Here is a 15,889-nt window from a genome sequence, read left to right as displayed (position 1 = left end):
ACAGAAATTGGTAAAATGACTAGGGGTAAGGGGAGGGAAGATTATTAACAGCTTTAAAAATAAATAAAACCAAATAAAAAGCAGAATGACTTGATTGGAACTGAGTACCAACTGGCAGACACAGTGTAAAAACTGTTATCTGGGAAGGAAACCAACAGAGCCCTGAGTACCACCTGGTAGACACAGTGTAAAAACTGTTGATCAGGGAAGGAAGGAAACAAAGCCAAACAGATGTAACACAGCAGTGGCCGTACCAGGACACAAATACAGGAAAGGGCATGACCCGGCAAGGCTTTGTGGCTGGTCCATTTCCTGTTCCTCTGCCCCACGGGTCTGCTCACCCAGGATACAGAGAAAGGGGGAAAGAGGGCTGCAGGCTTCCTGAAGCCTAAAATATTACTAAGGCCATACTTCTTCAGGGATGTAAAACTCCTCCTCTTCTTCCCTTACAGCAAAACACGCATAGAGGCACATGCCGAACACACAAACATACTTTCCAGGATTTACTGAGACTCTGACACCTTTGGTATCTCAGTAGATACCTGCAGCGCTGAAGGAAAAAGGGACTGTCTTTTAACATCACACTTTGCTTCCAAGAACAAAAAGAGGTTTTGGGGACTTCTCTGGTGGTCCAGTGATTAAGGCTCCCGGCTTCCAGTGCCTGGGTCACAGGTTCGACCCCTGGTGGGGGAACTAAGATCCCACCTGCCACAAAGTGCAGCAAAAAAAATTAAAAAATAAATAAGTAAAACAAATAAAACATCTTGGGGGAAAAAACACAAAACAAAACAAAAACTGCAGGAGAAAATGTTAAAAAAAAAGAGAGAGAGAGATTTTCTACCATTAACCTCTAACCCAGCAGAAGCCAATGGGTGCTGACCTTTTCGCAATTTGTTCAGATCCACAGTGGAAATTGTATTGCTACGTGAGGGCGGCAGCCCGGCTGTTGGGATACAGTAACTGCTGTCAGTGTCCGAGGCCGTGCGTGTGATGCTACACGTGTCCACAGGAGATCGGTCATGAGCCGGATGCGGTTTCGGTGGCCGAGGTGGAGGAATATCTGGAATAGTGTCTAGCTTTGACGTCTGCCCCAAGGTGCCTTCTGGAAATGTTCGTGGAATCTGGTAAGTATTACCAGGTGTTGGAGGAATGTCATAACTAATAGATACATGCCTCATTTGAGGCTCCACGCTCGAGGTCCCAGACGGGGTGTTAAAAACATACAGTTCTCCATCTGCTTCGGTACTCGATGGAGACACCTTTGGTAAAACGTCGTGGGAGTAACTGCGGGGCAGGTTGTAAAGGCTGCAGTCTACGGAGAGGGATGCAGCGCGAGACGGTGGAGAGTCGTACATCATGTGCTGCTGGAAAAAGCCGTTCACTCCATGTTTGCTCTGGGAGGAAGCGGGGTTTTTATGAGAAGGGACGTTATCATTGCAGTCGGTTTCCGAAGAGGTGGATTTTGCAGAATCAGCGTGCGTTCTAAATAAAAATGGTTAATGACAGAAGAGAAAACACGGTGAAGACCTAGGACTACATTTTAGTAAATATACTTCTAGCTTAGCAATCAAAACCCATGGCTTTTTCTCATTCGATTTTTTGGTGTATGTGATCCATCCAATTGGAAGCACGAATGTTCCTGAGTTTTTTACGATTATGCACCAGATAACAATACCGCCACCACAAAACCAAAAGCATTCTCCCTAATTCCTTTTCTGTACCTTCCCACACCCTCAACTCCACCTATGAATTCCACACATAAAACCACAATTCCTGAAGCACTGGAATTAGAAAGGTACAAAACTCAGAGGAAGGTAAATGATTAAGACACTGGGAAAAGCATTTCCTCTGAAAAGCATGCAAAAACTTCATAGCAATAGTTTATCAAGGTGATCCTTAGCTCTTTAGCTCCCCTGTGGCACTCTGTTGTCAAACCTAACGATGACCTGGTATTGAATGAATTCAGTGTGATCTACAAGGTGTCAACGCAATAGGTTCTGTGTATCTTCCTTTCTACTAATTTTCTTTAACAGATATTTAGCCAATGTCATAGGATCAAAGGATCAAAATACAAGCCATGGGGTTAGCCAATTCCAAACAATAATTCACCTTAAGAAATTTCATTAGAGTGTCTTTTATACTTTGGGCGCATTTTCAGTCTCTGTATTTTGTGGTATCACAAAATTTGGGAGTAAGTCAAAATGCTACCAATACCAGGGTGTTTGTCCTTCCTTAATGCTAAACTAGATACCTTAACTACCTGTGTGTGTTGTTCAAAGTCCTGGAGGAACTTAAACTCAGTATTTAAAAAATAGTAACTTGTGATAGTTCTTTTCAAGGGCATATCTTCCTGACATCTTGGTAACATCTGGCATGGGGTATTGCATTTATTCACTGAAACTCTCCCCTCTCGCCCAGTATCACAGGAACTTGACTGCAATATCCTGACTTTCCTTCTTCCTCACTGATTATGCCCTTGTTTCACTGATCAACCCTTTCTTCCTATATGTCCACCTGGAAGTGGCTATCAGGAAATAGTCCTCTAAGTCTTTACTGCACACACCATTAAGAAATCCTCCTTTCCTGTAACTTCATCTCTACTGAATGCTGACGACTCCCATCTTCTCACCAAACTCTGAGTCCCATATCTGCAAACGGTTCAAATTTATTTCCACTTGCTTATCCCAGAGTTCCCTTGCTCATGTGTACATCAAACTCAACTTACTTCTCAAATTGGTGGCCCCTTCTGACTTGCCTTGACAAGAAACGTCTTTATCTGAATTGTCTAAATTTGGAACCCCATCAGCTTTGATTCATTCTCTCTGATCACCACCATCGCTTGGGCACAAAGTCCTTCTTTCTACCCAAGTTATCTATTCCCCTTCTCTGTTCCCACTGTCACCACCCAAGTTCACGTCTGGGTCTCTGCTGAAATCTCCAACACTGGACCTTCCTCAGTAAACGTCTTTCCTCTAGTTTCTCCCTCTTCCAATGTGTCCATGGTACCATCCACAGGACCAAGACTGTTGGAAGGTCAATATTTTCAAAACCTGGTTTTCATGTCACTCATCTAACTCAGAGAAAATCCTGTTAAGAGTTCCTACAGTCTACGGGAACTACAAAAAGCCTACAAACTACTCTACTTGGCACTGAGGCTACTATTAATAGCCTGGTTCCAGCTTGTATGTCCAATCTTACCACCTATTGGTTCCTCAGTGGACCCCTTCACTCCTTTTTCATGACTGTCTCCTGCCACCAACTACGTATGGTTCAAAGCCTACTCCTCTTAGGAAGCGTCTCGCCCTCCATCTTGAAAACATATGCACTGTCCTTTCTAGGAATTTCTATGCATTTCATTTAATTCAAATGTGAAGAGGAAGCTAGAGGTGCAATGAGTACTAAGTTCCCTGTCCTTGACTGGTTTAGAGTTTAATGGAGAATAAATGCAGCTAGCAAGTTACTTCCGATTCTGGGAGACATGGAGGCATACCTGGGATGCTGTGAAAACCCAGAGACATTTAATCCTGCCTGGGTGTCTGGGGGAAGGTCTCCTGGAGGAGCAGAGGTCTGAGCTCAGTCTTGCAGGACAAACATAGTTCTAAGGCAATGCTCACATCTTGCCTTCATCTGTAAGTACCTTCATGCTTTACTCTGAAACTCCGAAGGTGACTGCACCTGAGGGGGCTGTATCTTATGGCATTAGTTTGTACCTTCGTAGAGCCTAGTGAAACAGTGAGCTCATAGTGGATACTTCACAAATATTTGCTATTGAACTGTCACTTTTGCAAAATACAGATACAAAATATATGAGAGTAACGATTTTGAGCATAATTTCTGTGACAATAGGAAAGCCGTGATACCAGTGAGATTGATGAAAGACACTATATAAAAGAAAATGTACTGTCACTTAGCTGTTGGCTTTTAAAAAGCAGATACGGAAAAATAATTGTGGAGTTCCCTAAAATAAAATCTTAGTTAGTAGCATATACAACAAAGTTGCGAGTGTATAATTTTAAATTCTCACAGCAAACAAGCAAAATCAAGTTAGAATTTTATATTATTAACTTGTGATGATTTATAATTTTTTGTCTACTTTTACAGGTAAAATCCCATTATAACAAATATATAGAAACGTATCTTTGGAAGGTTTGTGAGCTTCTTCTGCTATCCCAGGGAATGGTTCTCAGAAACTAATTCATGGATCTTAACAAATTCTATATAAAAATTTTTGAACGAGGAGTTTGTATGATCCTAGGGTCCAATAACAGTCATTTCCTACATGAAAAAAAATCTTTTTTTGTTACAAAAATAATTCTGGAGTCTAATATGTTTAAAAAATATCACATTTCAATGCAATTCGCATCCTCCTTAAATAATGCAAATTAACACAAGAAATATACCCAATATTACTAGTTCTGGGAAAGATTGAGGGCAAAAGGAGAAAGGCATGACAGAGAATGAGATGGTTGGATGGCATCACTGATTCAAATGGTCATGAGTTTGAGCAAACTCAGGGAGATAGTGAGACAGGGAAGCCTGGCATGACGCAGTTCATAGGGTCGCAAAGAGTCGGACATGACTCAGCGACTGAAAAACAACAACATTACTAGGTGTCATACAGCTGTTAATGGTATCACAGGCATCCTGATCATGTTTCTGCCTCAACTCTCATGATTACTTCCAGCCGTCCAGTTATCAACATCAAATGAGAAGAATAACCAAATTAAAATATAATTAGAAGAAGAGAGGGGTCTGGGAGCAGAGATAAAGATGACAGGGAGGGACTCCCTTGGTGGGCCAGTGGTGGACTTTACCTTCCAACGCAGGGAGTGCAGGTTTGATTCCTAGTTAGGGAACTAAGATCCCACATGCCTAGCAGCCAAAAAACCAAAACAGAAAACAGAAACAATATCGTAACAAATTCCATAAAGACTTAAAAAACGGGGGCATTAAAAAAAAAAAAAAAGGTGACAGGGAAACCAAGAGCTTGGGGAAAGGTTTTATACTTTGGGTCAAGCGCTGAAACCCACATACTTCATTCTACTTAAAAATCTGTTAAGTCAAGGCATGTGGTAAGCTCTGCTTCATTGCCAGATGTGAAGATTTGAAAGTTTCAACGTTTTTAGCAATATATTTGATTTTGCCAAATTTCAGTAACATCTGATTTGTTTAATCCATAGAATTTGCTGTATTGGGATTTTACCTGTGTGATTAATTTCTCACACAGATTCAAAGCAACCACAACACACTCACTGCAATGGAATCGTTTTGCTTGCAAAATCTTCTAGCAGTAGGTATTCCTCTCCTTCTTCAGAAACAAAAGATGACCCTTGGCTGGTTTACAATCACATAAGAAATGGAGCAAGATCACCATTTATAAATCAGTGACATCTGTTAAGCAAGTAACACTGTGAGTCCGTAACAAAGACTAAGACCCAGGAGACAGATTTCCAAAAAAAGCCATGAAGGCATGAGTGTTCTTTGCCAAAAAATGATCAACAATCTGTTTCTTCAATAAAATCTCAATATCAGAAATCATTAGCGGAAGAACATCACCCTGAAGTGTAAGCCTAAGAGATGACCTTCTATAGATGGTTTAAGCCTTCAAATCAGGGTTAGAAAAGTTTCAAGGTGAGAGGCCTCAGTGTATGCACGCACAGGCACCACACGTGGTTTACCTGGTGGGTTCAGGCTTCTTGCTTTGACAGTTGATTAGCAAGAGGTAGTCTTGAGGATCCTCCTGGATGCCAAGGGTTTCTAGGTGTGGTGGAAGGCTGATGAGCTGATAGGGAGGCGGTGCAGCAGCAGCAGAGGCACCCACCTGGGAGGATGGTGGTGCGGTGCTTATCGCCAATGGTAAATCGGCTGGTGCCTGTAAGGAGCTGCCAGGTGCTTTCACAGGATCTGCAAAACCCAAGTGTGGCCATCACTGTCCATCCCATCTTAAGGTTTCTTTAACACAGCTAATTGAAAGTTTGGGGGTAAATCGTTTACCACAGAGGACCTGGATAAACTAGGACAAGGTCAGTTAAAATTCGTGCCATGTAAATGGTAATGCTGATACAGAAAATTATTGGTTCTCATTAAAAGAGATCTGAAGATAGGGCTCTTTCTTCCAGATGCTCTTAAAACAAACAAACAAACAAAAAAAAACCCATCGTTGGGAATTCCCTGGCGGTGCTTTCACTGTTGGGGCCTGGGTTCAATCCCTGGTCAGGGAGCTAAGATTCCATACGCCGCCAAAAAAAAAAAAAGCCACGGTTAACATTGCTTTGAAGACTCTGATTTTGAGGCTATTGGGAATGGAGATGTTAGCATAAGTAGCAGCAGATTTTTTCCCCCATGATAATCAAGTGGCAAAGCCAACCTAGTCAAGCCAGCCTTCTAAGGAGACCCACTTTATTATATGAATCTACAGGCACGTGATGCTGTATATACCAGGGCCAGCTCTTCTCCCCATGTTTATTTTGCTGTTCATTCTTTTCTTTGTACCTCTCAACTGACTAGGGAGAAATATGTCTAGTTCCAGGATTCACATTTAAGGAAACAGCTTTTCCCTCAGCTCATAGCCTTATTTTCCATTTACTGGATTTCTGTAGTACTTTCATGCAAAAGCAGTCAGCAGAGAAAGTAGTAATTTATTAAACACTTAACTGCATTCTGAGAAGACATGTGAAAATAGCTAAACTGTGTAATAAGTTATTTGAAAACAACTGGAAAGCCTAGAAAAAAAAATCTCACTGTATTCACTGACAGCTATGGAAATTATTGAGGACCCAGGAGAAAAACTCTGTTAGTCTGGTTAGCAATACAAGGCTATAAATCCAGGGGAAAAGGATAAATGCTCATATTCAAATAAACAAATCTGTTTATATTAGAACAAAAAAGGCTGGGTTGAAACTGAGATTTTTCACAATAGAACATTACCTAAAGATGCTAAAACATGGTAAGAAGACTTAAAATGTTCTACAGAATAGAATAATAGGCAGATTATTTGGTCTATCAATTCCCTAGGGAAGGGCTACACGTCTGCTCTCCTCTGAATTCTACAGAGTAAGTCCACATGCTTTTGATGAGGTCTTTATGTATTCAACATTAACATCCACATATGCACTACAGCCAGGATTAAGTAACTCATTTCAAAACTCTTCTTCCTAGGCAGAGAAGCTCATATCCTAATGGTAAAGCCTGAATAATAACATGCGAGTATTGTATCTTTCACCCCGGATAGCTCAGTTGGTAAAGAATCCGCCTGCAATGCAGGAGACCCCATTCAATTCTTGGGTTGGAAGATCCACTGGAGAAGGGATAGACTACCCACTCCAGTATTCTTGGGCTTTCCTTGTGGCTCAGCTGGTAAAGAATCCACTTGCAATGTGGGAGACCTGGGTTCAATCCCTGGGTTGGGAAGATCCCCTGGAGAAGGGAGAATTCCATGGACTGTATAGTCCATGGGGTCACAAAAAGTCAGACATGATTGAGTGACTTTCACTTCACTTCACTGCCATTTTTGGGCTCAGTGGTAAAGAATCCACCTGCCAACGCAGGAGACGTGGGTTCAAGCCCTGGGTTGGGAAGATCCCCTGGAGAAGGAAATGGCAACCCACTTCAGTATTCTTGCCTGAGAGGAAATCTCATGGATAGAGGAGCCTGGCGGGCTACAGTCCATGGGGTCGCAATGAGTCAGACATGACTGAGTGACTTTCACTTTCAATTATGATAGGAATTCATTCATTCATTCTTTCTTATTTATGAAAGGCCAGAACAGAAGATGGTGGAAAAATAAAACATTCCAACATTTATATGAGATAATGCCATAATTTCATGAGAACTCATACGAACCTCATTATGTCTGACGTTGGTTATAAATAGTGTTTCTAACAAGCCTCATGAAATTTTTACTGCTTTGATTCTGTTACAAATATAAAGAGATTTATTCAAGGGGATTTAGAATGCCATAGATTTATCAGTGACTCAGAGGAAATCCTTGTGGAGAGTTCAACTTCAGAGAACTATGAAAAATATTTACCCTTTAGAGAGCTTAGGAAAAACACACAACATTGAGGCAAGAAAAGTAGCAGAGAGATCACAGAGTAGTTGCTGCATCCCTTGTACCCTCAAGGGTGTGTTTATAAGTCTATTTCACATACTTCTTTCTTCTGCCAGAGATTTGGTGAAATTGTACAATCCAGTTCAGCGTTTACTTCTGACCAAACAAAATCAAATCAAACAGCCAAAACATTACTTGTATCAAACAGTATGAATTCTAGTTTTCCACTGTAATTCCTAAAACAACTTTTCCAGGTGGTTGTTTTCATAGACACACTATTCCTATAGCAGAAACTACACTGGATGGCTACATACTAAATGAACTGAGTGATTCATCTTTAGTGGGAAAACAGTCACCCAGCTAAGCAATCAGTTTTGTCTCGCCTTGTTTTTATTAACACAATGGGACTATTTCATTTTTAACCTTCCATTTCTGCCACCTGTGAATGATGCAAGCGTCTCTCAATTTTGTGGAAGGAGGATGGGGATTGTTCACAATAAGTGGCAAGAACTAGAGAGAAACTTCCATTATGTTCACTAGCAAGCTCACGGAAGAAAAGACCTTCAAATAGCCGTGAACAGCAATCCCAATAGTTCCAAAAAGCATTAATGACTTGGGACTCAGATAATGGACCATCTTCAACGTTTACTGTTTGGGATGATTTTACTCACGGTAATTTGACTATATACTCAAGTCTGCATATTTCAATGCCAGTATGGTAGGGTCTAGATATTCTATAACAGAAGATTTCTAGCCAAAGTTAACCAACTGGTCTGAAAGAAGAACCTTCCTTTGACCTTATAAGGACATGGGATTAGCCCCCACTCGACCCTATGAGTAGTTGAGCAGACTGTGTTTATCACCTTCTGCCTCACTTGGGTTTCTGACTTACTGATCTTTCTAAGTAACACCAGTATCGTGTTTCTGGGAATCAAACATCAGCATAGGGTGTGCTTCTGTGTGTAAAATTATTTCCTGTGTCTTAATTCAGAAGGCATGAAGAGAATCATTAGCATGTAGTAAAGGCTTAATAAGCTACTGTAGCAAACTCTTAGTTGAATTTTACTTAGAAAGCTCATAAGGACTGCTAAGTCTTAACAAGTTTTCAGTGAACAGGAGTAGATTGTTCTTGAGGAGAACCACAAATAATAGATTGGGTCACAGGATGCCTACCTTAATGCACAGATTTTTTACCTTTCTGCACATTATGGTTTCTGGAACCATAATGCTCTGGAGTAAGTGTTCCTCACACAAGACGGGATGGGGTGCCCAGATAATGCCTCGAAATATTCAAAATAATATATTTTTTAACCAAACATGTGCTTAAGCCCAGGGAAGCAATGACACTCTTTCTTATTGGTAAGGGACACTCTAAGTTATTGCTAAGTTACAAAACTGACATGACAAGACCCTCTGAGTTTGTAACTTACTGACATACCCTACCTGAGCAAGTGGTGCATACATGCTAAGTCACTTCAGTTGTGTCTGACTCTTAGCAACCCTGTGGACTCTAGCCCCACCAGGCTACATGGGATCCATGGGATTCTCCAGGCAAAAATACTGGAGTGGGTTGCCATGCCCTCCTCCAGGGGATCTTTCTGACCCAGGGATCAAACCCGTGTCTCTTATGTCTCCTGCATTCGCAGACAGGTTCTATGAGCACCACTTGGGAGACCCAAGCATGTGGTAATAAAGTAATTTACAATATATTCACACAGTGGCGGGCTACATAGGATGTAGAACTCCACATGGAACATGGGTGGATCTCACAGACTTACTACTGGAAAAACGTCAGACTCAATGGTGTTATTTGTATAAACTTCAAGCACAAGCAAAACTATAGTGAGAGAAGCAAAATAATGGTTACATTTGAACTTCTTCCTGTGTTTTTACAAGGAAGAGGCATGAGAAAACATTGTCGGGGATTGGATCTGTTCCACTTCTTGGTTTGAGTGGTGGGTTTCACAGATTTCTATTTCTACATCTAGATACAGAATGGATAAATAAAACTATATTGAACTGTACACTTTAGAACTGTACTTTTCACAGTCATTAAGTTATAGCTGAGTAAAAGAATAAATAAAAGGAAATTTAAGTCCCCCAATTAGGAAGCAGTGCTTTGCAGAAACGGGAGCAGGTGCATATCCTCACACATTAGTTTATCTACTTTTCTAAAAGGAGGACTATCAGACAATCACATTATTTTTTTTTAAAGCCAGTATTATCCAGGCATTTTGAGAAAAGCAACTCAACTGATGAAGAGGCAGTTTTTTACACACGCACCTGAAATGAGACCAGGAGCCTTTGCGCCAAGCTGTGTTCAACCCTAAGGCTGAGTTTCCTGGCACTTGTTTAGCAGATTTTATAGCTTCCACCTCAGTGTAGAAACAAAAATAAAACTGCACATTTCCAAGAAAAACAAAAGAAATTAGTTTCTAAGTCTCCAGACTACTAAATAAAAGCATTCATAGGAACCACACACAGTGCAATGAGCTAGAATTGAAAAACAGATTCAGCCTGCCAGCATTCTGAGTATTCAATAATAGCAATGGTCACCTGGGGCGGCGGAAATAACATGGTAATGATATTTTGAGAGGTTCCTGGAATCAAAACACAGGTCAGATTTTTCCCCTTTCCTTTTGTTTTCAGGGGAAAATTAGTTATTCTCCTAGGGATCGGGGACAGTTATGTTCTCAGACTGTAATGCCAAGCATAGTCTACTTCTTTTCACGTCTACTGAAACTAGTTACAGTGAAGAATCATTTTGTGTTATTAATTTTAAGCCAAGAGTGGGAGCAGGTTTGGCTGTCTGGAAAGGGAAGAGCCCAGGGCTCAGGGGACAGATCTAGGTAAAGACAAAAGCACCTATTATTTCGTGAGTGGGGGTGAGATCTATCTGGAAGCATGAGAGTATAAAGCAGGTAATAAAGTTAATGGAAGAACAAGACATTTTGATATTTGCCTTGTCATATTCAACTGTATAAATGTGATCACAAAGGGTAACAGTAGTTCTCTGTAGTTTAGAATTTGATACAAATCTTTAAAGATCAGAATTTTTAAAAAGGCATCTAGCAAAGTCAGTTACTACAAATGAATAGGGGAATACAGTGGTTGGCTTTAAAGCCTTTTTGCAGTTTTGCTGCTGTGCGTCGAAAACCAAAATTGTGGAGCAAAGTAAAACTGTTTGTGTGGATCCTTGATAGGACACAATGAAGACTGCTCATCTTTCACTGATTTATTCCAAGAAACTCAAGTCTCCAACACAGCCTAGTAAGACATTTCTACTGTGGTTATTTGGGAGATGGCCAAGATGAATTTGTAAAATATCTGAACTGTAGAATTGAAAAAATAAACACAGATGAATTCAGATATAGCTCAGGATCTAAAATTGAAAAGTACTGGCAAACTGAAATTCTTAGGGACTTGCTTTAATGAACAGAAAAGTCATTTGTGATTAACATAGCTATTCTTGGTAACCAACTCAGCATATATACATCAAATTTGATTAATCATACTGAATTTGATTAATCATACATTTTCTTATGACCTCTCGCTTCATGGATACTGTGAAGATTACAAGTTCACAAATTGAGAGCTTCACTCAAGACAGATACACTTCTAATCTGTTTTATAAGGATTTGAGTTTTGCTACTGAAAGCTATCTTTCAAGTTTTGAAACTTCCCCCTCCCTATACTAGGAAGTTTATGAAGTGAAAACAGACATTGTAACCGATTTTGACTACTAATGCCACTGAAACCGTTCCATTAAGGACAAAAATTCAGCTCTCAGTACAGTATCAGTTATAGTCACAGAGCCATTTGTAACTACCTAGGCTTTTCCTGGCCCTCCTGAGACAAAATCAGCTGCTCTCTATGCTTTTAGTCCCGTTTAGCAGAGCACCTATCAACCCGCATTATATTTCCTAGTATTTGCCCCTCTACTACTAGACTGGGCTTCTGAGATGGTGCAAGTGGTAAAGGAACTGCCTCCCAATGCAGGAGACTTAAGAGTCGTGGGTTTGATCCCCTGGTTGGGAAGATCCCCTGCAGTAGGGAATGGCAACCCACTCCACACTCTTGCCTAGGAAATCCCATGGACAGAGGCACCTGGTGGGCCACAGTCCTTGTGGTCACAAAGAGTTGGACACAACTGAAGTGATTTAGCATGCATGCATTACTGTAAACTCTATGAAGGTAAGAAGTGTATTTACACACTCTCATGGTATCACACTTTAAAATACATGTATATTTTTATATATTATATAATACATTATGTTAATTATAGATTATACTAATTATACCAACTATACTAATATAGATTATATATTAATATTTTAATATATACTGAAGTATGACATATAAATAAATATAAACATATGTATACACACACACACACATGTGTATAACTTGTGCCATGCTGTCCTAAGTCATTTCAGTTGTGTCCGACTCTGTGACCCTATGGACTGTAGCCAACTAGGCTCCTCTGTCTATGGGATTGTCTAGGCAAGAATATTTATCAACTGTAATGAATTATTCTGGGTATGAATACTCTCTCATAAGATGCTCAGTTCTCTGCCTGTAATACTTCATCTGTCTGTGTCCCTAACTAGTCACCTAATATATATTGGTTGAATGAATGCCCAAAGCCTAGCAGATCCCTGTCAAACTCAAATAATTGGGTATATTAATGAATCGGTTTTCTCAAGCAGACAAAACTTACCTACTTCCTCGAGCTGACTGCGTGGGTGTTCATCAAGTTCCCAGATGATAAGGACCATTCTAAGGTGGACAAATGAACCAGACTCTATGCCTTCACACTTGTAAAGCTAATTTGGGATACCTGAGCATTAGCCATTCTCATCTGGGGGGTGATCAACTCTAACCACCCTATGAAAGTGCTTCTAAAAAATTACACACTCACGTTCCTTGACTGAAGAATGTACTAAGAGGGCACTGAATATCCTTTGTTAACTAGGAGAATTATAAAGAAAACAAACAGAGAGACAGAAGAACACCTACTGGAGTCTTCAGATCAGCTGAATCTGTACCAATGGAAACAGAAGTCTGACTTCATATCCCCCCAAACAAATTCTAAATTGAAAAGGAAGTAGGTTAAAGAACAACATCGGCACAAAGACTATACAAATACTTGAATTATTTTAGCTGAAAAGCCATTATACAGTGCAACACATGTGGTGTCTAAATAAATCATTATCATTACTGACTGGCTGTTAAATAACCATTAAAAAGAGAGCCATCTTGTCCACTGGCAGATGAGTGGATAAAGAAGCTGTGGTGCATATATATACCAACGGGATATTCTTGTGGACACAGTGCAGGGAAGGAAAGGGTGAGATGAGTGGAGAGAACAGCATGGAAACATACACATTACCATATGTAAAACAGATAGCCAGTGGGAATGTGCTGGATGACTCAGGGAGCTCAAACCAGAGCTCTATGACAACTTAGGAGGGGTGGGATGGGATGGGAGGTGGGAGGGAGATTCGAGGGAGGGGACAAATGTATATATACCTATGGCTGATTTATGCTTCCCTGGCAGCACAGACGGTAAAGAATCTGCCTGCAATGTGGGTGACGTGGGTTCGATCCCTGGGTTGGGAAGACCCCCATGGAGGAGGGCATGGCAACCCACTCCAGCATTCTTGCCTGGAGAATCCCCATGGACAGAGGAGCCTGGTGGGCGCAAAGAGTTGGACATGACTGAGTGACTAAGCACAGCACAGCACATGGCTGATTCATGCTGATGTATGGCAGAAACCAACACAATATTGTAAAGCAATTATCCTTCAATTAAAAATTAAAAAAATATATATACCAAAAAAGAATTTGAAAAAGAACAGATACATGTGTATATATAATGGAATCACTTTGTTGCACATCTGAAACACATTGTTAATCAACTGTATTCCAATATAAAATTTAAAAAATTTACATAAAATAAAAAAATAAAAGATACATTGAATTAAAAAAAGAGCCATCTCATTTGTGACTTCAACTTTAAAATCCTCCACTGTACTCAACTATAGATCATGTCTGCAAGCAAGAAAGGAGCTTAACTGGATTAGGAAATAATACCCAAGGGTCCACTTGAACTGGGAACAATATTCAGTAACTTTACAAAAACAACCAAAGCTTTAATTCCATATGCGCAACAATTTATTGAGGCTTTTAATCAGCAGAACTCTATTGAAGTGCTCTGTGTCATTAGCCTCCTGTCTAAATCAGTCACCTCCTTCCCTTTCGCAGTGCTGTTTTCTCTTGAGCATTCTGGAGTCTCTCAGCAGGGGGTTCCCCACTCCCCACTGGGCCAATCCCAGTCCTAGAAGCCTCCTGCTCCTGGGGGCTGCCTGGCCAGAGAGGAAACAGTGCTGACCTGAGCTAATTAGAGATGATGACTGTTTCACTTCAGTCCAAATCTTGATGTTGATTGTTAACACAATTTTTCCACCCCTCACCAAATCTCCAGTGCTCCTAAATACATGTATTTGGAAATGCACACTTGTCAACATGAGGATAACCATGAAGACAATAGGGTCAAAGACCTTGGGCCACCTTTATTTCTACTTTTGGACTCTGCAAACCTAAATTAGCACTGGAGTCCCCTACCTGGGTTCTTAGTGTTTGTTTTAAAAAGAAGAGCAGTAGAGAAGCAGACAAGGAATATAAAAGGTCAGGACAGCTACATAAAAGCACCCAAAGAGGAATTCCACTTGTAAAATTCTTCTTGAAGTCTTTAATCACTCAGTTCTTCCAGGTTGTTGTTCAGTTGCTCAGTCGCATCCAACTCTTTGCAGCACCATGGACTGCAGCACTCCAGGCTTCCCTGTCCTTCCCTGTCTCCTGGGTTTGCCCAAACTCATGTCCACTGAGTCGGTGATACCATCCAACCATCCCATCCTCTGTCTCCCCCTTCTCCTCCTGCCCTCAATTGTTCCCAGCATCAGGGTCTTTTCAAATGAGTCAGTTCTTCACATCAGTTGACCAAATTACTGGAGTTTCAGCTTCAGCATCAGTCCTTCCAATGAATATTCATAGCTGACTTCCTTTCGGATGGACTGGTTTGATCTCCTTGCTGTTCCAGGGACTCTCAAGAGTCTTCTCCAACACCATAGTTTGAAAGCAACAATTCTTTGGCACTCAGCCTTCTTTACGAATTCTCATATCCGTACATGACTTTTGGAAAAACCATAGTTTCTTCCAGGACAGGAACCCAAATATTAGATCCTTAAGAACGTCTTCCCTTGCCTCTATCATTCACAGCCCTCTTCTCCAGCCAGGGAGGAGTCTACTCCCCCTCTGAGTCCTTCCCTAGCCCCTAAGCCTGCAGGTTCTGCATCCCTCCTTCCATTCATGTAGACAGAATACGACTTCCTTCAAAAGCCTCCAGTTCACAGTTGGGCTTCTCTAAGAAGCTTTTCTTCACTACCTCTGTTTCCAAACTCAGGTCCTTCTTCCTCCACATGCTTTATAGGGCATCTGTGTTTAGTAAATTGAGATGTTTTTTCTTTTTCATCATGTTTTATGACTGATTCTCAATTTTCTTTTCATAGGTATTGATAGTCACCTTGGCTATTTCATAACTCCACAATCCAATATAGTTTAAAAATAAGTCCTGTGTCCATTATTAAATGAATGGATAAAGAGGATGTGGTGTTTATATATATATATATACATATAATGGAATATAATGTATTATATCATGATGTGATATGATATACTGTAATATACACCATCAATATAAGATATATAATGGAATACTACTAGGTCATGAAAAAGTCATGTTGCCACTTGCAATAACATAAATAGACCTGGAGGGTG

The 15,889-nt window shown here is 40.5% G+C and overlaps 1 protein-coding gene across 5 annotated transcripts in view; it reads right to left on the bottom strand.

The window, feature by feature from the left end:
* GAB1 (GRB2 associated binding protein 1) overlaps positions 1-15,889 on the bottom strand; it is a 128,056-nt gene that overhangs the window by 19,401 nt on the left and 92,766 nt on the right. For 3 of the 5 annotated variants that reach the window (XM_070386590.1, XM_070386591.1, XM_070386592.1), the window contains exons 3-5: positions 5,679-5,904; positions 5,254-5,334; positions 881-1,482 (exon numbers count right to left, since the gene is read on the bottom strand). In XM_070386590.1, coding sequence (XP_070242691.1) covers positions 881-1,482; positions 5,254-5,334; positions 5,679-5,904 — 909 coding nt within the window. The remainder of the gene's footprint in view (positions 1-880; positions 1,483-5,253; positions 5,335-5,678; positions 5,905-15,889) is intronic. The other 2 variants (XM_005903138.3, XM_005903139.2) reach the window with 1 other exon arrangement.

This window comes from Bos mutus, chromosome 17 (assembly GCF_027580195.1).
Source record: "Bos mutus isolate GX-2022 chromosome 17, NWIPB_WYAK_1.1, whole genome shotgun sequence".
Taxonomy (NCBI): Eukaryota; Metazoa; Chordata; class Mammalia; order Artiodactyla; family Bovidae; genus Bos; species Bos mutus.
The sequence above is the reverse complement of the archived record's forward strand: the minus strand, read 5'-3'. Positions and strand labels throughout refer to the sequence as shown.